Genomic DNA, 21467 nt, shown 5'->3' with positions numbered 1-21467 from the left:
CTCTTGCATATTCGAGCGATAAAGAGGCAGATAACTAAATTTCGATTTTCGCGTTTACCGGTAGGCCCTTGTTAACAAACCGCCTTGATGCATCAATGTCATATTTTATTGTCTGTGAAGACTTGTCAAAAAACAGTTTAAGGCACAGTATGTATAAGTTAGTCTATGAATTTACTGAGTCGGTAGTGCTGCACTCTGGCGGCAGAACATTGCAGTAATATCCCCTATTGTAACCCTTTAAAATAGCAAAACAATATGTAAAGCTCTTTGCCACTAAAGTTTATAGCTCTGTTATTTTTATTTGCATGTTTGTATGACGATTAACTTAAACCGGGTGATATTAAATTAATATGAAACAGTAGATTAAGTAATTAAATATTTTTACAAATCGATTGTTTTTTTCTTATAAGACAATATTTTATTTCAACAGGTTCAATGTAGCTTGTGAATTATTGGCTGCTGCCATCAAGCACTCCCGTAGGCTTTAGTTCGGACTATGTTAGTAATTTAGTCGAGTGGCGAGTATTTCGGTTACTCTAAAATCGATCAACTGACCAAAAATCGTTCGCACTGCAGACGAGCGTGTTACACTTACAAGTGAGTAGACAGAGTTTCAAAATGAAAGGCTGGTTCGGAGTTCGGACTACAGTAATTTAGTCGAGTAGCGAGTATATTATAGTTACTAAACGTGTCTGAACACCAAACATTTAGTAGAGTAGATTAGTAAGAGTCGTCGTTAATTTAAGAGTTAGACTCTTTGTCGGTGTAGCTCTCTCCATTTGACTCTATCCAGGGCCGCCTCCTTGATTTCCTTATACGACATTACAGCTACCTTACACATACCTAGCTCACTTGCCTGAAAAAATAAAATAAACATGGATCCACTCGACAAAATTTTTGGTGTTCAGACACGTAATACTCGCCACTCGACTTCACTACTGACGTAGTCCGAACTCGGCTAAAAGGACACACTTTACGATTTTATTTGCTTTCCTTCTGAGAAATTAAACAGTATTTTTTTTCTTACAAATATTTAATAAACTAACAAAACAAGGTTAGACAGTATAGGCGGGGAGATGTGCTACGGGCAGGCTCTGGAGGTCGTTGGCCGAGAGGCGGCCGCTCCGTCGGACAGGGAAGCAGCACGCGCGGCACAGGTGGACACTCGTAGCTTGCTGGAACATGCAATATGTAGTAAATTGGAGAGAGTAAAACAAACTCGCCGCGGCTCGGATCGATAGTGCCTCGGATAGATACACTGATTTTCGAGGAAATACTAGATTGTACAAGAGTAGGTATAAAACAACCCATTTCATCCAAGGTAAAGGTCTAAGTCTAAGAAAAAACCGCTACACCAAAGGATCACTCGCTACGTTCAAGATTCTAAATTTGAATCACTCGTTACACTCAAGATTCTATATTAGAATCACTCGTTACACTCAAGATTCTATATTAGAATCACCCGCTACGCTCCTGATTCAATTATATTAACACTCCCAGTAAAAACTGACTGCGCTCTCTTGTTGGACAAATTACTAGCTTTTGATTCGACCCAAATAAATCGTGATTCCTTTATTCCTTCCAAGTAGGGAATGCAAACCGGTTTTTATTTGTATGAAATTTCGGTTACTATCCGGTTATTAAGGTTTTTCCGTACAATAAAAAACCGGCTTGCATTCCCTACTTCCAAGCACCTGCACTGTATTGGAACTAAAGAACTTTGCGGTGCGGTTTATTTTTATAAAAATCCAATCAAAGGAATATTAGTCAATTATGGAAGCTTATTATACCGGCGTCACACTAATGGGAAACACCGTTGATTATCGCGATGATCCGATGATGGATGTTTTTCATACGGCCACACTGGGATTATCGCGATAATCAACGGCGTTTCCCGTTAGTGTGGCCCAGGCATTAGAAAAATAAATTAACCCTTTACCAGGCTGACATTTCAAAAATGACAATCGAATGTCAGTCTTACTCATCGAAAATATAACACATGATTGAAGTGCCGTATGTGGGAAATATATATCCCTTAGCCTGGTAAAGGGTTAAGCAGTAGGGCTTCCAAATACCGGACTTCTTCCAATACCGGTATTAATACCGAAACTGTCTTTATCAATACCGGGATCCCGGGATCCCGGTATTGACTATGAATCGCTTAAAATTTTTGAGTTTTATTTAAAAAACGCTCACTGTAACACCAGAATATGTATGTCCTTAGCTTAGGATATTAAACAATAATCGCCATCTGCAATAATTATCATTTCACCCACCAGGCGGCTTAGCACGGTCGCGTTTTTATCCCTTGTCACCATGCCTGTCACGTTCTAACAAGTACGTAAGTGCGAAAGGGACGCGCATAGTGATAGACGATAAAAATGGAACCGTGCTGCGCCCACAGGTTGGCAATCATTTTATCCGCCTTGTTGACTTCACCAATCTCATTTTTAGTTCAATCTAATAAACCAGCCAACTTATATTGAATTTTGCCACCGAAAATTCGTTTGCCATACTACAATTCCTTGTTCATTTCTTTCTAATGTTTGATATAATTTTAAGAACTAATTATATTAATATCATAGCCTGAACATCAGAATTCACCACCAATATTTATCTAACGCATATGCACAGATCTTGTTTCAATTAAATGATCTTCTTTAATTTAATGGGCAAGTAATCTTCTTGATACAGCCGAATTGAATCATTTTAATGGATTTTAAACGTTATAATCGGCACATTTTCCTTGTTTTTGAAAATACCGGTATTGAAAAATGCGTTTAAACAGACGGGATCCCGGTATTGGAAGCCCTATTAAGCAGTGATTGTTTGCTTACAAACAACACGACTAGACGGTGTAGGCGGGGAAGTGGGCTAGAGGCAGGTTCTGCAGGTCGCCGGCCAGGTAGAGGCGGCCCACCAGCCCCTCGAACAGCGACGCGGGCCGCTCGGGCGGCATCAGCTCCGTGCCGCTGCGCTCCAGGCAGCACCACTCCGTGAAGCAGCACGCGCGGTACAGGTGGATAGGTTCCTGAAATATATATACGAGTATATACTCTCCACGTGGGTTCGAATTGCAAACATAAAGCGGCCAAGAGCATGTCGGGTCATGCTCAATGTGGGTTTCGTAGTTACCCATCCGTCACAATCAGGGACCGTTAGGTACCGGTATAACTAAAAATCAAAATATCACGTAGCATTCACAATATTTTTTTGCTATTCTAGAATAGTATTTAGGTACTTAAGGATAATGATTGATCAGATTAGGTAAATTAAATGCAAAAATATACATAAACACCCGAGATACCGAAATTCAATACCGGTTAGTTTAGTTTGTATGAAAAATATACCGGTATTCGGTCCCTGGTCACAATATGCAGGCTTACTTACACTAAAACATACAACAATTTTATTGTGCTTATTACCTTAGTTGCTTGATAAAGTTGAATGAATGTATACGCATTCCCACTAACTCCATGGCAAATACTGTAGCCCTTCGTGGATAGGCCTCGTTCCCAAACGACGTTTCCGCACTGTAGTGCTGTTTTCATATATTTGTCGTCGCCGAAGATCTGAAAAATATGAACGAGTCAGTGCCACTGTACTATTGAAATTGCTCCATCAATATATGTTTGGTGGTTCATATTATGTCCATAAAGAGCTATTTAAATGTGAATAAATTGCCGAACTACCGCATGTGGTTATGACAATAAATATTATTAATATTAATACTGAGATTATTTTTTCACTAATAATATTTTAAATTTAACCATGATGACGGCGATTAAGAGTGAGGCTAATAGGTACTTGTGTGTTTGTATTGTACACACTCAAGATTCTATATTAGAATTACTCGCTACGCTCATGATTCTATGTATATTATAATCACGAATGCTCCCATGATAATGATCTCAAAAACCACAGGACTAGCGTTTTGCCCGTGCTAAGCATAAGAGCAGTAACTCATTTTGAAATGTCATTCAATTGTATAGCCTACTTATACGATGTGTTCTACAATTAAAAGAGATTTCTAAATGAGTTACTGCTCTTATGCTTAGCACGGCAGCGTTCAAATTAGCGGTTGTCTGTCAAATCAATAAAAAAAAATCAAAAATGTCTTTATTGCAAGATCATGGTACATTTACAATAGTTAGTAAAGATGTTACAATGTTTATCAGAACACATAACTAATCTACCCGTCAGAGCATGCATAGGTTCATCTCCTTCATCTCTTCAGTACTGAATAATACCTATAATAATATCTAGCATTTTTACATTTAGAGGAATATTAATTATTACATGAGATCGTTAAAATTATAATCAAAATATTCATTCAGATTATAAAAACTTGCTTTTATGAGTATGTTCTTTAATGTACGACTGATATGCACTAGCAACGATTCTTATTGTTAATATATAGGTTTTATCACACCAGATGGCGCTGCCATAAGGACCGTATCGTTAATTATGGATACAATTTTACTTAGCCGATTTTTCTGGTATTATATTTTTATTTAAAAATTACACATATACCTAGTTTAATTAGTGCTTTAATAATAAGTAACATTTCGTCCTGGGAGATCACGTAAAGCATATATAAGCAGCATTTTGGACAATATTTACCTAATCCTCCCGAGTAATTACAACGTGCTACAACGATTTTGGACAAATACAACAAGGAAATTTGCGGTTTGCGAACAAGACGAGATATTACACAAAAAAAGTCGTAATGTAAACAGCAATTACATATGATTCGTAAAGCGAAACATCTGGGCATAGTCTAATCATTTCTTTTAGTCGGAAAAATGTTTTGGATCTGTGCATGGTGGCCTTTTAGAGAATATGGCATCATGTTACTTACGACAACCCCGACTTTGGTATACTTACAATATAACCATCATGGAGCGTTTCTATCGACCTGCTCTAGCCATGGTTCAACGCCATGAATATCCGTTAGGTTTTGGATTTCGGTAGATTCTTTTAGCTGTTTCCCTCATTTCGCTTGCGTCAGAAATTGACGGGAATCCAAAATGTTGCATAAAAAGTAGTTTTCATGTAAAAATAAAAATTCACCACATTTATTCTGTGGATGTTCAATTGAGCAATAATGAAAAGGACACTTAGATGGCATATTTTGGCAGCATATTAACCTTTTGTTTCTTTAAATCGTACCAAGGAATCGGTGAAATAGTCTCAAATTAAGCTCGATAGGCTTGTCCAAATTATATTTGCTAGACGGTATTAAAATCATCATAAAGTCCCTAAAATAAAATAAATGTAAAACCTTCTTATATCAGATATGCCTTAAAAATACCCCCAGATTATACCTTAAGAACATAGTAATACAAAATAATAAAAACGTCAACAGTTAGACCAGGTTTTATCTGTATCCATAATTAACGATACGGTCCTTAGTAGACATGTGTCGTTCGCGAGCGAGTGATTCAAATGAACTGTATCTTTTGATTGAACTAGCTCACTCTTCAACTCAGTACAGATTTGACTAGCTCATTTCGCTCAGTAACTCTTTTATATCGGTGTTACTTGCTCGCTCTTTCCCACTCATGATCGAATGAGCGGGCCCAGCCAAACGAGTGAGACGATGCGGAGTGACGGTTTCGGAGCGTTTCGGATGAATTCGGAGGGTGCCGGGAAAACATGGCGGGATCCGTACCGTGTGATTTGCTTTCTTCGTCGCACTTATGGCTGTGCGTATTATATAACCATCCCATTTACGCACTTTTATGTACAGAGTACTGTTGGATGTCGAGAGAGCAGACTACGGCTGTCGTTTGTTGACCAATTTTAGTTTAAGATTTAATTGACGGGCTTAGGTAGTGTAATTAATGTAATGATAGTCTAATATTTTTATGAAATGTACACTATATAGTATCAGATTTTCATCATAATTGCCAATCTAGATTAGAGGGGTTTATGTTTAATATGAGGTACGTTTAGGAGAAACTTTGTTTTTCCCTAGTTTTATTATTAACCTAAAAAATCTAGATTGACAGTCCTAAGCCTGTCCAAGTATGAAGGAAAATCTGCTTAATATGTATATTGTAGTAAATGTATGTATAGTATAGCTTATATAACACTAATAATGCATATTTTTTAACGATCAAGTGCGTAGGTAATACAAATCAAACCAAACAATTCAATCAATCTGATTGATTGACATCTCTCTCTACTCACTATTTAATCTACAGATCTACTGAGCGAAATGAGCTAAATGAGTGATATATATCACCGCGAGCGAAAGATATGAATCACTCTTTTCAACTCAGTGAACGATTATGCGCATCTCTAGTCCTTAGTTTTATCAATTTATTACATATATGTACCTGATAAGCTAATATTAGCAGTGGCACAAAACCCGGAGCTCCATGACACCATTGAACGAAGCGATCTCCCGAAGCGCTCTTCAAAGATGACGGGAAATTACCGCTTGGAAATTTTTGAGTTATCAGCCAATCTAGAGTCGGTTTGATTAAAGTTTGCATGTCATTGGCAGATATGTGTGCTTGGGCCTGTAACAAAATTATAAGTATCTTAGGTAGAATTCTTCTAGGGTCTGCTAAACCTTTTGAGAGCGTGGCCAAGGCCAAGATCATCGTTTATCGAAAACGCAAATTGATCACAAAAGTAGAAAAACAACGGGATGGCCAATACAATCTCGGTTTATAACAGTACATTACGACACGGGCGTAGCCAGGGGGAGGGTTTTGGGGGTTCAACCCCCCCCCCCCCCCCCCCCCCCCCGAAAAGTTCAGAATATTAACATTCATAGAATTAAAATAAGAACAGGCGTGCGGCATATTTCATTGATTACTAACTATTACCTAGTATACGGTGGTTTGGATTTTGGATTTCTCCGCCATCGTCGATTATCGGATCGCATCAATTACTTTCTAAGATATGATAAAGGTGACATTCGGGTGGCGACTGCAGCAGCATTACTCTGTTGCTACGTTACTGCTGCAGCACTGTCAATTTTCGTGATAAAATTATGTGACTGATTTCCATACTAAAAAGTAAAAATGTACAACTGTCTATCAAATTGCGTTTTTATATCGAAAATTTTTCGCGCTCGCTTCGCTCGCGTTTTCAATTACATTCTAAGATATGGGGACTGCAGCAGCATTAGGTACTCTGTTGCAAAGTTACTGCTGCGGCACTGTCAATTTTCGTGATAAAATGATGTGACTGATTTCCATTCTCAGCTGTAATGCGGCAATGAACGTCACTCAATTTACCAAAAAAATTCAATGTAATCTTGATGACCCTAGGGAGAGGGAGCACCATGGTCTAAAAATGCATAGGGCATCAAAATATCTTAATCCTGCACTGGTCGTTTGCGGAGTCAAACGATTTGGGCCTCGCATTTTATACACATTTACATGCCTTCCCGAAAAAAATCGAATCATTCGCGAAAGTCTCGCAACGCATTGAGGTTACAAACGGCACGCGGTCTTCCTCAGGAGTCTGAAGAAGACCACGGTGAGTGGCGCTCTAGCCAGGCAGGACGCTTCGCTTTCGCTCGCGTGCGTATACCTTACTGTATCGTCCGATATACACCTACTCTGTCGTTAAAATCACGTGTAAAATTTTAATAAGGGCGAAAAAAACTATTGATTTTGGAGTGTAGTTTTATTTAGTGGTACCTAACTGTAAAATATTTTATCTGGACTACAGTCCTCTAGCATATCCATCTGTCAACTTTACTTCAAGTTCCGCCTCCAGGGGAGAGGGAGAGAAAGTAGGATTAGAAATTAGCCGCTTACTGACACAGACCGAATTCCACGCGGGCGGAGCCGCGGGCACAGCTAGTCTCTAATATTTTTCTTGTATAAGGGTTATTTTATGTACTTTTAGTCGTTTTATTTTCTTGAACCCCCCCCCGATACTAAAACCTGGCTACGCCCGTGCATTACGATACAAGTGCGAAAAATAGGAAATACGAAACGAGTGGCGATTAATTAAAACACGACCGAAGGGAGTGTTTTAAATCGACACGAGTTGGAGAAGGAGATGTTGGAACCCAGGTATACAAATTTATCGACCAGCTCCAGATTGACTACGCCAGTTAGTTGAGCTCTGTCCACTATCATTATTTTCGTCTTTGATCTGTTTCCAGATAAACCCATTTCCTCACTGATAGCTTCCATTCTGCTCAATAGGGCGACCCTTTTTTTATATTATTGGACAGTTTTACACATATTGGCCTAGTCCCACAGTAAGCTCAATAAGGCTTGTGTTGTGGGTACTAGACGACGATATATATAATATAACTACACATATATACAAATACTTATAAACATACAAAACATCCATAACTCAGGAACAAATATTTGTGATGAACACACAAATAAATGCCCTTACCAGGATTCGATCCCGGGACCTCCTGCTTCGTAGGCAGGGTCAATACTCAATACCGACTAGGCTAGGAGGCCGTTCCGCCTCGTTCGATTCAAGAAGTGTGGTGTCATCCGCGTACCGCAAGTTGGTGAGTTACAAAATTGTGCCTCTTGAGTGTAATCTAAATTAGAGGGTAGATGGTGGTATGATGTTTTACGGTAACTGAGTTGTCTTCCATATCCATAAATAACGGGGCCATAACGCCATCTACGTCAGCTGTCAAATTCGTAGCACTAATGCTAATAAGGTGGGCTACCTTAGCCACCCGTGGATGCCGGTAGAGGGACGTGGACGTGGCAGGCCCAAACGGAGATGGCGGGATGACCTGGAACCTGGACAGCTTCCTGAATAACTGGCCGCAGGAAACACCAAATCGGGAGTCATGGATATTAAGGGGAGAGGCCTTTGCCTAATAAAAAAAACCTAATAAGAATCTTTACTACTCGTAAAAGAAACTTACCTGTAATAGAATATAAAGTATGCCAGCCACCCCATGTGCGCCCCCTAAATACACCTTGTCGTGCCATTGCCACAGGAGGGGACTGCTGGACTTTACTTGCTGTGAATACTCCTTTCCAGATTTCAGTATGGCAAAAACCACCTAGAGATGAGAGATATAATGTTAGCCCTTACATCAGTGGTTCCTAACCTGGGGGTAATTAAATACCCCAGTGGGGGTAAAACTGGTATTTTGCGGGGGTAATAAGCTGACCTAATATAACAATACAACAAATTACAGCTTTTATTTTTTATTAGCATTGGGAGGAGGGGTAAAATCAGGATCCCTAGTTAGTCATAGGGGTGACCGGACTGAAAAGGTTAGGAACCACTGCCTGCCTTACATAATTCGATAATGTCCGAAATATCTACTTTGAATATTTGTATTTTTTGCTAAACCAGGATAATTGTTGAGCGCCAAAGAGGTTTGATGTCACGACCTTCCATGTTTTTTGAGGAATTAAGGGTTAATTTTTTTCAAGTTAAATACTGTGTTATCCCTTCAGGGTAGCATCAGACTTAAAAAGTTGTTGGAATTATAATTTCTGTCAACTAAATAAATTTCTGATAGACATGTCTGGCCTACTACCGTGAACACCGAAGTTCGTAAATTGTGTTCGCAAAAGTGGGAATCTTTCTCTTTTACTCCAATTAAGACGAAACAGGAGGTGAGCGCGAATTCAATTTTAAGATTTCGAGGTGAATATACCCGTCGCTCTGACGGGGCGTAACCGCGACGTGAGAGACTGTATTTGAGTGTGTAATACACGCACACAGACGCATGCGCTGGTACTCGCGCGCGCGCCTCACTGTCTCCAATTTGCAATAGGGTATTTTCCTACTAGTCAAATTCTACTAGTCAGTTACTTTTTTAGAACTGTCAAAACGATTTGCTAATATGGATTTTATATGAAACATTAAATCGTGACGTCACGGTCAACTCACCTACTTTTTATATTTCTATCCGATTTATTAAATAGAACTTGTGTTTAAAAATAACTCCTATCTGTGTTTTTCTAATAATTATCTGATGCTTTATTTCATGCATGGTGTAAAATAATTTATTTTAAATACAGTATAATACCCTATTGTAACTTTTCGTTCGGTACTTACTGCCAAGCCGAGCTGCCAAGTGCCACAAAGCGTTCACTTACCTAAGTATGTATCGCGATTGAACTTTTTGACCCGGCTTACGGTTACTGAACTCGATATCGAATAGTTATGTACTTCACTAAGTTAATACCAGTATGTAGAGATGCAACGGATAGTTGTTTGGCCGGATACCGGAATGAGTGGATGTATACGAGTACGATATGACCGTGACGGTTTCTTAAGAGCCAACAGGAGTGGTCATTCCTCCATACAAACGTAGTCCTCGTTTTCCTCCGTGGTTTTTGAAGCTAGAGCAATGATTTTTTCAACACAGATTAATATTGTCAATATCTGTGTCGGACCGTTTTGCTTTTTTTGATATTTTTGTTTTTTAAGGCGCTAGAGCCCTTCAAAAACGGCCAAAATGGCCTAATAGACTATGCCGCAATGAGAGGCGTGGTATTCAAAACTGATATCAATTAGCCAAAAAAGCAAAACGGTCCGACACAGATAATTTCATAATCATTTAGATTTCCAAATTTGGTTACGATTGGTTAAGTTTTGGGGGAGGAAAAAGAGGACTACGAAACCTCGATTTTTGTCATTTTTACGCAGGATTTTTCGCCTCAGCTGCAGTTGTCCCTATCGCACTAATTTTAGGGGCGGAGTCAAGTTTCTAAATACGTACACAGCCAGAAAAGTGATGGGCAATAGTCGACATTTAATGTCGATAATCTAGTGATGTAAGAAGTTATCGATAAACCGTCTTGTGTGAAAATATCTAGATCCTAAGATACAAGGGGTTTTGGGTTGAGAGTAGGGAACACATTTTTGTAGTTATGATATACAATCTATTATGAACTTTTTGATTCTAATATTTCAAATTAGAAATCAAAATCAAAAATATTTTATTGCATGGTTAAAATGGGTTAACAAAATTTTTAGGTACCTACAGGCACGCTTCGTAATTGTCGAGCAATTTAGGGTCCTAGCTGAATTGGTTGTTCCATACTTACTCGTGCTCTATGGAATGTCCAATTTAGCTAGAACCCTAAATGGCTCAACAATCACGGAGCGTGACAGTACAAATGATTCATGTTCTGTATATCCTGCCCTACAATGGCGTTAATATTTGGTTTTCATGTCTATACTTCGTTTTTAAGCATTATTGAAAAAAAAAAATAGTAAATACTAATATTAACCACTAAGTACATAACTATTACAAAAAAAGCTAAATAATTATACGATTGCATGCTTAAAAAAGACACGTCACCTTCACTCTAATGCTAAACAAACGAAGAATAAGAACTAACAGCGATAAGACCGCCTGTTGCTACCTTTATCTACATTGTAAATCGGTTTTAGGGTTCCGTACCCAAAGGGTAAAACACGGGACCCTATTACTAAGATTCCGCTGTCCGTCCGTCCGTCTGTCACCAGGCTGTATCTCACGAACCGTGATAGCTAGACAGTTGAAATTTTCACAGATGATTTATTTCTGTTGCCGCTATAACAACAAATACTAAAAACAGGATAAAATAAAAATTTTAGTGATACAACAAACGTGATTTTTGACCGAAGTTAAGCAACGTCGGGCGGGGTCAGTACTTGGATGGGTGACCGTTTTTATAAATAATGGTACGGAACCCTTCGTGTGCGAGTCCGACTTGCACTTCGCCGGTTTTTTTTAAATTTGTTTTTATGTTTGTGGTGTAATAAAGAATATTTTATAGTCAGACCAAGAAAAGTCTACAGCAATTTTGATAGCACACGCAGTGCAAGTGTTATTTATATGTCATAATTTCATAGAAGCGACGTTTGAAATAATACTTGCACTGCGTGTTCTATCAAAATCGCTATAGATTTTTCTTGGCCTAACTCTACTTTAAATTACAAAGTAAGGCCTAAATTATAAAATAAGGCCCATCAATGCTTTTTTTTTTGTGTTTATTAAACTTGATATTTTGTCTATAGTATTAGCGGACATGGCCTCAAAATTTAAACCCGCTTAAGAATCGGGCCTTATTTCGTGCATTATATACAATACTACCCATTTTTGTGTAGTCATTATTTATACTATAGAAGCATTGTTTGAGAACCCAATTATTTAAACAGTATTTTTTTAAAGGGCAACGGTGGCAATATTTTAAGGTCTGGATAATAAGATACAGATCTTAATAAAGATATCAATGTAAGTGAATGTTACCATGACTACCAAACAAACAAATGTGATAGAATTTGCCAGCTGGCATTGTAACATTCAGACAGTTACCGATGAAATATGAATAAATTAGTAATATTTTAAACAGGAAAGTAAACCGAATTTTGGCCTTTTGCTGGACACGATCACAATAGTAATTTGTTTTACAAGAGGGCAAAGTTTATCGCCACCGGTTGATGCATTTGCAGCACCAATGGTAGAAAATGCAAGCTCATCATCAACTGCATAATCGACGTTTGATATGACTATTGAATCCGAGCTTTTTGATCATGAATCATGATAAAACAAAATTTTAGAAGGTCGCAGAATAGTGGATTTAAAATATTTATTTTCTGTGATCTCAAATATCAGGCACAATCATACAAATTGTACATTTGCTGATCTTGCCTTTGTCATTGAAAGACGTAAGGGTTTACACAGAGAATATATATTTAAGTGTAATATGTGCAAAAAAAAGGAAACGATACACTCTGAAGACCCAAAAAGAAAATGTTAGTAAATACTGCTCCTCCCCATGGTTACTTGGTTCCTTATTCAACCTACCTGAAATTAAACGAGTAGGTTAGTAAATTATATCATTTTACATTATAAAGTTAAATGTTTAGGTATCTCAATCACTTACTCACTGGTGGACATGGACGCAAAATTTTTGCCCATCTACTTATACTATCTTATAAAAAATGAAATTTTGAAAGTTAGCACGCTTAAAGTTCGTTTTTTTTTGCATTAAGGTAACAGATTTTGACATGTCTTATTAAAAATTACCATTGAAAAATAAGTCATAGCAAATATGTTAGAATTATAAATCATATTAATCATATTAATGAGCAAGAGCACCCTAAACCGGCGAGCGTGTATGAGGAATGTTATGAATGTGAAGGAAGCGAAAGTGGGATGTCAGGATCGTAGCAAGTGGAAATCCGTGGTCTCTGCCTACCCCTCCGGGAAATAGGCGTGATTGTATGTATGTATGTATGTATGTATTAATCATATACTTTTTTATATTCTTTTGCTTTCATAAGTAATATAAACTAATTTTTGAAAGCGTTTTTCAATAATTATTAATAAAAAGACACGTCATGATTGTTTACCTTCTTTCTAATGCTAAAAAATAACGAACTATAATAACCGGGCCTTATTTGGTACAGAACCTTGATTTGATAGGTACATCGGATATTCTGGGCCCCTGAGTTTGTTACGTAAAGGACAAAATGGTGACATGTGGTTAGAGCTGATACTGTTAAACTAGTGGTTCTGTGCGCTAAGTATAAAAAATAAGCTTCAGCGAACTCATTAAGCCTAGAAAAAACCCTACACCCTACTGCCACTTAAGTCAGTCTTGAGTCTTTGAATCAATTTCCGTAGTAGTACTACTACTACTAAGGTACTAGGAGGTAATAAGGCCTATAGTAGGTATAATAAGGCCTACCTGAAAAATAATGTTCTTACAACAGTGTAACCGTGTTAGTTATTTGAGTAACATATATGTAAAGTGATACAATTAAAAGCTAACAGCAAACCAGTACATAAATTATATCTTATGTACTTCTTATGAATTACACTCTTATAAAGGTTTCGGCTAATTACGCTTAATTACTTGAATAAAGGTAGATGAATTGCGTGCGGTCCAATAGGTAACCACAACTCACGGAGTCCAAAACAATAAGCTGATCAGCAAAGTCAAGTAAACAAAGCCAAGTCACAGTAGTAGAAAGATTATCGAGTTCCGTAAACGTAAGCCGGGTCAAAAAATTCAATCGCAACACAGTAAGTAATAAGTGAACGCCTCGTGGCAGTAACGCACGAAAAATAACATTGCAAATTGTCGGCAATGAGGCGCGCGCGGGTGCAAGCGTACGCATCTGTGTGCGTGCATTACACACACAAATACAGTCTCTCACGCCCCGTCAGAGCGACGGGTATATTCAGCTTGAAATCTCAAAATTGACTTTTAGCTCAGCTCCCGTTTCGTCTTAAATCCAATTTGTTTACTCCGAAATCAAGTTACTATCCGGTATCCGCCCGGATAGTAAGTCACTATCCGGTGCATCTCTACTTTTATGTACTTACAATTTTTTTTTCAATTATGCTTAAAAACGAAGTATAGACATGACATAACTGAATATTAACGTCTTTAAGTAAGGCAGGATATATACTCGATAAGTATATTAGGGAGAGCTGTCTTCTGAGAAAACCCATACACGACAGTCAACATGCTTACCGCAGGGGCAGATCTACAGAGACTGCCTTGCTGGAGCTAGTTGACAGAGTGGAAAGGGCCTTGGAAGACAAGGACATAGCCATGTCGGCCTTCCTAGATATTGAGGGCGCTTTTGATAATACACCCATTCGGACACTGGTGGAAGGGCTTAGGGCCAAGGAGGTGGATTCCACCACTATCCGCTGGGTGCAAAGCATGCTCTCAAGCAGAGTGGTTAGGCTAGACTTGCTTAACACTACTCTCGAAGTGGCCACTGTGAGAGGCTGCCCGCAGGGAGGTGTCCTATCTCCCTTGCTCTGGACTCTCGCGGTGGATGGACTTCTGCACAAGATGGCGGAACTCCGAATCGACACTCAGGGGTACGCAGACGACCTTGTTGTGACGGTGAGGGGCAACTGCCAAAGTACTTTATCAGACCTTATGCAGAGGGCTCTCAACACCATAAATACATGGTGCGGAGAGAATGAATTGTCTATCAATGCAGATAAGACAATTATAGTACCATTCACGAACAAGAGGAAACTGGACAAACTTAAACCACTTGTCATGAATGGTAAAACTATTCCGTTCTCAACAGAGGTCAAATATCTGGGGGTAACACTGGACCAGAAACTGACCTGGAACAAGCATGTGGACGGAACCATACAAAAGGCTAAATCAGCCTTGGCAATATGCTGTCGTTTGGCAGGCAACAGATGGGGTCTAAAACCCAAAATTGCCTTATGGCTGTACACATCCATAGTGAGGCCGATAGTGTCTTACGCCTCTGTAGCATGGTACAGGAAAACGACGCAGAAGGTAACAGTGATGAAGCTTGGCAGCCTTCAAAGAACTGCCTGTGTCATCCTCCCCGACGGCAGCCCTAGAAGCCATACTAAATCTACCACCCCTCCACTTGCATCTAGAATTGGAGGCGAGATCTAGTATGTTTAGAATAGCGGGCGTGAGGAGAGGTAATTGGTTATCGCAAACTCTGAGACTGTTTAATGAATCAGTGTACGATATTCCTGTTCTTGGGATGCCAACCGACACTATGTCACCCAAATTTTGTCCACTCAAACTTTACTCAGTGGAAATCCCCAACGGGAGGACTGGTCAAACAGTCAAATTAAGTGGAAAGAAGGAAGCCTGAGGTGGTACACTGATGGCTCCAAATCCGGATCTGAAGTAGGTTGCGGAGTATACGGTGAAGCGCCTAGGAAAAGCATCAGCTTAAACCTAGGACGTTTTTGCTCTATATTCCAGGCAGAGGTATACGCCATTCTAGAATGTGCGTCAATCAATCTGCAAAGCAACTACGGCAACCATACTATCTATATCCATTCGGATAGCCAGGCGGCACTCTTAGCTCTAACCTCCGATGTCACCACATCGAGGCTGGTTGAGAACTGCAGGCAACTATTGAACAACCTTGGAGCCAGGAACAAGGTTGTTCTACGTTGGGTCCCGGGGCATGCGGGTATCGTAGGAAACGAGAAGGCCGACGAACTCGCGCGAGCAGGGGCTAAGGGGAAGAACTACAGTCCTGAGCCCTTTTGTGGTATCCCCAAAAGCCTAACGCGGCTCACCCTAAAGACCTACTGTCACTACAAAACCATTCAACTCTGGAGAGAAACAACAGGTTTGAACCATTCCAAAGCGCTTATCAAGGCCTTCAGCAAAAAGGCGTCCTCGAACGCCTTAGCGCTGTCTAGGAACCAACTGCGCAACTTGGTAAGGGTGCTTACCGGGCATTGCGGCCTAAATAAGCACATGCGCACCATGGGGAAACGTGACATAGGGCGGTGCAGACTCTGCATGGAGGCGGAGGAGACGCCCTTGCACATCCTCACAGAGTGCCCTTGCCTAATGCGTACTCGTGACCTAATCTTGGGCGGACACATATTACGCCCGGAGGAGGTAAAGTCTCTCGAGACCAAAAGGATCCTGCAGCTATTCGAAGTTGCAGGGTTGGATCGAGAGTTGTAATAGGTGGCGATCACAATAGATCAGGAATGGTCGCAGTGATACATAGGTTTTGGAGCCTTATATAGCCCCTAATAAAGAAGAAGAAGAAGAAGAAGGCAGGATATACAGAACATGGACTATTTGTACAGTCACGCTCCGTGGTTGTTGAGCCATTTAGGGTTCTTACTAAATAGGACATTCCATGGAGTACGAGTAAGTATGGAACAACCAATTCAGCTAGGACTAGGGAATGCAATCTAGATCTCGCAATTTAGAGATCTCGCGAGATCTCGCACGTATTTTCGAGATTTAATCTTGTTGACACGAAATCTCGAATTGTGCAATCTCGAGATTTTCGAGATCTCGAACGAGATTGAAAGTGAATTACTTTGTTTTGAATAATATTTTTAACCTTAGATTCATATTGTTCAGGCAGTGCTATTATGTGTGGCCGGCTTTAGCTGACGATAAAAACACGGTGGCGCACTCTATGCGGAATAATTATTTATATGATTACGATTACTCTATATTTTTGGTAAGTTGCTTAGTACTTGACAGAAATATTAACTGAGCATGTTAGTGCCTCTGCTTCTTCGCTCTATTATTGTTACGCAGTTTCTAAAGTGAAGTTAAATAGTAGTTTAACATTGATAGCATTTCATAAAAGTACGGTTTCTGCTCGAGAATTCTCGAGGCGAGAAATATCGAGAAATTTGTCCTAAGTCGATACGGGAAAAAAACTCTCAATGCTTCGAGAACTGGAGAAATAAATCTCTTGTGATAAGTAAAAAGAAAACGGCGTCCAATTTCAATCGCCTCACGACGCCGCCCTAACTTCAATCGGGACGGAGGCTGGCTGTTGCCACCTGCATGGAAGCCTATAATACCTGGTATTAGGCGGGAAGTGCGTTGTGACGATCGCGTGGACATAGTAAGTGCAGTGTGCTTGACGCCGGTCGATGCAGCCGCCCTACCAGACCTTGACCTGACAACTCCGGCTGCGGAGTGCACCGCGCCCCCCGCCCCCGCTCTGTCAGCGCGCGCGCAACGAGCGACGAGGCGGGCGGCGTGATCAGTGCACGAGTTGCAGCCGCCGCGAGCACTCGAGCCTGAGGAAGGACCCCCGACGGGCCCGAAACATGTCGCCAATAGCGACTAAAAATTCAAGTGAGTGAAACCGTTGTCGTATAAACAATTTAAAACATGTCTCACGAAAGTTTAATATTGAATATTCTTGCCTAATAAAATACCATAAGGTTTGATAAAATTTTGTTAAATACCTAAAGAAATACACTAAAGCATATCACATCATCGGCGCGCACGCCTGAACCTATAGTTTTTTTTGTTTGTTCTAAAAATTTACCCTATGTTTGATTATTGATCTCTCCTAGGTACGATTCCTATGAGTCAGATTTGTAATAAAGCAAAAATGGCGGCGTTTCATGATACGTTTAGGAATATCTCGATATGCCCGAATTTACGATCTGCCGCCGACATATATATGGAATTCTTTCAGATTTTTGATTAAAATAACACATTTTTAGTTACTTTGTCAAATCTCGATCTCGTCGAGATTAATCTCGATCCCGAAAGTCTGACTGTCGAGATCTCGAAACACCCAATCTCGATTCGGATTTTTCGTGCGAGATCTCGAATCGTCAATCTTGGTGCGAGATTGCATTCCCTAGCTAGGACCCTAAATTGCTCGACAATTACGGAGCGTGACTGTACCTAAAAATTTTGTAAACCCATAACCATGCAATAAAATATTTTTGATTTTGATTTCTAATTTGAAATATTAGAATCAAAAAGTTCAAAATAGATTGTATATGTAACTACAATAATGTGTTCCCTCTCAACGCAAAACCCCTTTTGTCTTAGGAGGATCTAGATATTTACACACAAGACGGTTTATCGATAACTTCTTACATCACTAGATTATCGACATTAAATGTCGACTATTGCCCATCACTTTTCTGGCTGTGTACGTATTTAGAAACTTGACTCCGCCCCTAAAATTAGTGCGATAGGGACAACTGCAGCTGAGGCGAAAAATCCTGCGTAAAAATTACAAAAATTGAGGTTTCGTACTCCCCTGTTTCCTCCTCAAAAACTTAACCAATCGTAACCAAATTTGGAAATCTAAATGATTATGAAATTATCTGTGTCGGGCCGTTTTGCTTTTTTGGCTAATTGATATCAGTTTTGAATACCACGCCTCTCATTGCGGCATAGTCAATTAGGCCATTTTGTCCATTTTTGAAGGGCTCTAGCGCCTTAAAAAACAAAAATATAAAAAAAAGCAAAACGGTCCTACACAGATATTGACAATATTAATCTGTGTTGATAAAATCATTGCTCTAGCTTCAAAAACCACGGAGGAAAACGTGGAATAGGTACGTTTGTATGGAGGAATGACCACTCCTATTGGCTCTTAATGCGTAATTAGAGTGACAGAGAAAAATGCCCGCAATTTGCAAATTCGGTGTCCGCGGTAGCCCTTTGCTGCGGGAAATTCTCATAAAGGTTATGCTAGTTTTCTAACACAAGCTTTTATCACCACATGTGTTTTAATTTCATATGTAAGTCATTTGATTTGATAGGTACTCTTCAAGAAGATTCTAGCAAACCTAAACTCAATAAGGTTACATTGTTTTATCACCTTGTCCTATTGCCACTTTGTTCTCCATCATCAGACCAGAGGGCCTACTGTGAACCACGTTTTGCCTTTCTGTCGCACTTGTAAATTCGTACTTAAGTGAGACAGGGAGGCAACACGTAGCCCCCCTGAGGGCCTACCGCGAAAACCAAAATTCGCAAATTGCGGGGATCTTTCTCTTTTACTCCAATGAAGGCGTAATTAGAGTGACAGAGAAAGATGCCCACAATTTGCGAACTTCGATTTTCGCGGTTATAGCCCAGACCGTCTAGCATGAGTTGCGTTTTCGCGCGCGAGGCCATACTTGAATAATGCATTTTCAAAAAGTGGTTCTAATTTAGCATTCAAGATTTAACATAAACATACTACAATACTAACATGGCAAATTAAATAAAAGCATTTGAAAATATTAGGAAGTATTAAAGGTAAAATATACTTTACTAGATATTATCAGATCAATTACCTTCTCGATGTAATGTAGAGGAAATATAGATCTTTCATCTATATACTTATAGACAAACAGCAATGCATATAAGTAGCCACTCTTTCCATAGAGAAGCTCATCGGGAGAATCATTTAGGAGAGACATTAAAGACACAAGTCTGGAAATAATACTTTACATCAATATTCAATATGCACCATTAATAAGCATCATCATTTTCAGATGATTATAGATCTTACTTAAATGTAGAGGCAGACAACATGCGGTTTTATTGCTAAAGAGAAATCTCTTCCAGACAAACTTTGGGTAGCAATCAATTTAAGTATCAACTGATAAAAAATTAAGTAGAGAAGAAACCACATTATGTTACCAAAAGGTCCTTAAATAAAAACTCCAAATCAATATGTTATTAAAAACCAATCAATATCATACCTTTGTACTAAAGTTTTGTAGTCGGGCAAATCAGTATTGTCTCGACCTAATTTGTATGATATTACAGTGGCTAAAGCAAGTGGGCCGGCATCACCACACAGAAATGATATTCTGTGACCCTTGAGATTATTAATATTTATATAAAGAAGAGCACTCTGAAAAATAGTACATTAAGATAAATATAGTAGGTTTAATTCATCTATTTTTCAATAGAAAATACATAGGTATAGGCTCATAAGATATATTTTACAAGTTACTTACTCATTTAATGAGCGTTTCTTTTTTTTTGCCATTTTATATATTGTGACCTTTTTGGCCACTTTTGTGTTATTTCTAGTCAGGATTGTGAGCCCTTTTCATCCTTATAGGAGAAAAAAATTGGCCTAAAATTTCCATACATTTTTCAAACTTTCCTTTTTGTTACCGCCACAAAGTGTATGGGGAAATGGTAACACAATAGGAAAAAAAACACTGACACATTTTTTTATCCCATTAGGATCGAAAGAGCTCGAGATTCTGAGTAGAAATAACACAAAAGTGGCAAAGAAGGTCACAATATATAAAAATGGCAAATAATAAAAGAAACACTCTAATGCATAGTATTGGTATGCTTCTTACCCTTAGATTTTCAGTGCAAGTATCCTTTTTATTCAGACTAGACATAAAATAATAAAGTGCCAATCCTGCAGACCCAGTGTACACTGTGTTATCATAAAAGATATCGCTCGCCAGCTCCGTAGTTAAATAGTGAAGTTTTGCATCAGTATATTTTTGTAGTTTTCTTTGCAACTTTGACGAAATCTGTAAACATTATTTTTTTATACACAATAAACTCATTGTTTCTGAATTCGACAAAATATTTATAAATATTATACTTACGGCATCTTGAGTTCCATTTAATACTGTAATTGCAGTACCTTCAGAGTAATCCTCAAAATTATTTTCAAAAGTTCCTTTTGGAGCCATGGTTGGGCAGGCAATAAATCAGATTTGAATCAATTAACTTACAGGTTAAGATGATGATGTAAACACAAACAAACATAGTCAAGACAATACAAGAAGTACAAATTAATATTGGGTTTATGTGTTTTTATTTATTTCTGGTAAAATGACAAAATTTAAAAATGTTTTTATTAGATGTGATCGAAATTTTGAGTTTTGACGTATATATAAGTTACTCTATGGTTTTGACAGTTTTGTTAAGGGCTCCACAGACTACTGCGATTTATCAATCAACAGAGTGAGACAGATATATAGTTAAGTTTCTGTTTGACTTCCATAGAAGGTAGGATCGTATAGAAGTGGTATACGCGTGCCTCCGTGAGGGACAAAACATACGCAAATGCGACACTGTGATTGGTCGAATTTATTTGTTGCCCACCATTATCCATACTAAAAAAATGGTGGGGAACAAAAAATATGTGAGGCTGTGATAAGGACAAACAATAATAGCGCTTTCTCTGCTACTCCTACTGAAAGATACGTAAGACTATCCCGTTCAGTCAGTTATCCCCACCACTCATGCCCAATCCAGTTT

At 38.9% G+C, this 21467-nt stretch overlaps 2 protein-coding genes across 3 annotated transcripts in view; one reads left to right on the top strand and one right to left on the bottom strand.

The window, feature by feature from the left end:
- LOC134793142 (F-box only protein 21-like) overlaps positions 1 to 21467 on the top strand; it is a 155441-nt gene that overhangs the window by 110448 nt on the left and 23526 nt on the right. The gene's annotated exons all lie outside the window — the stretch shown is intronic.
- On the bottom strand, positions 1039 to 21084 carry LOC134792852 (lanC-like protein 2). Of its 2 annotated transcripts, XM_063764276.1 has the most exons (9): positions 20810 to 21077; positions 20549 to 20731; positions 19931 to 20085; positions 19520 to 19658; positions 8879 to 9019; positions 6345 to 6530; positions 3426 to 3572; positions 2838 to 3031; positions 1039 to 1175 (listed from the first exon to the last, which is right to left on the bottom strand). In XM_063764276.1, the coding sequence occupies exons 1-8, from the start codon at positions 20894 to 20896 to the stop codon at positions 2849 to 2851; spliced, it is 1221 nt and encodes a 406-aa protein (XP_063620346.1). In that variant the 5' UTR covers positions 20897 to 21077; the 3' UTR covers positions 1039 to 1175; positions 2838 to 2848. The 2 variants fall into 2 exon arrangements, with proteins under 2 accessions (XP_063620346.1, XP_063620347.1); XM_063764277.1 differs by lacking the exon at positions 8879 to 9019 and having other exon boundaries at positions 20810 to 21084.

Source organism: Cydia splendana, chromosome 8, assembly GCF_910591565.1.
Source record: "Cydia splendana chromosome 8, ilCydSple1.2, whole genome shotgun sequence".
Classification (NCBI taxonomy): Eukaryota; Metazoa; Arthropoda; class Insecta; order Lepidoptera; family Tortricidae; genus Cydia; species Cydia splendana.
This window is presented reverse-complemented; position numbering and strand designations above follow the sequence as displayed.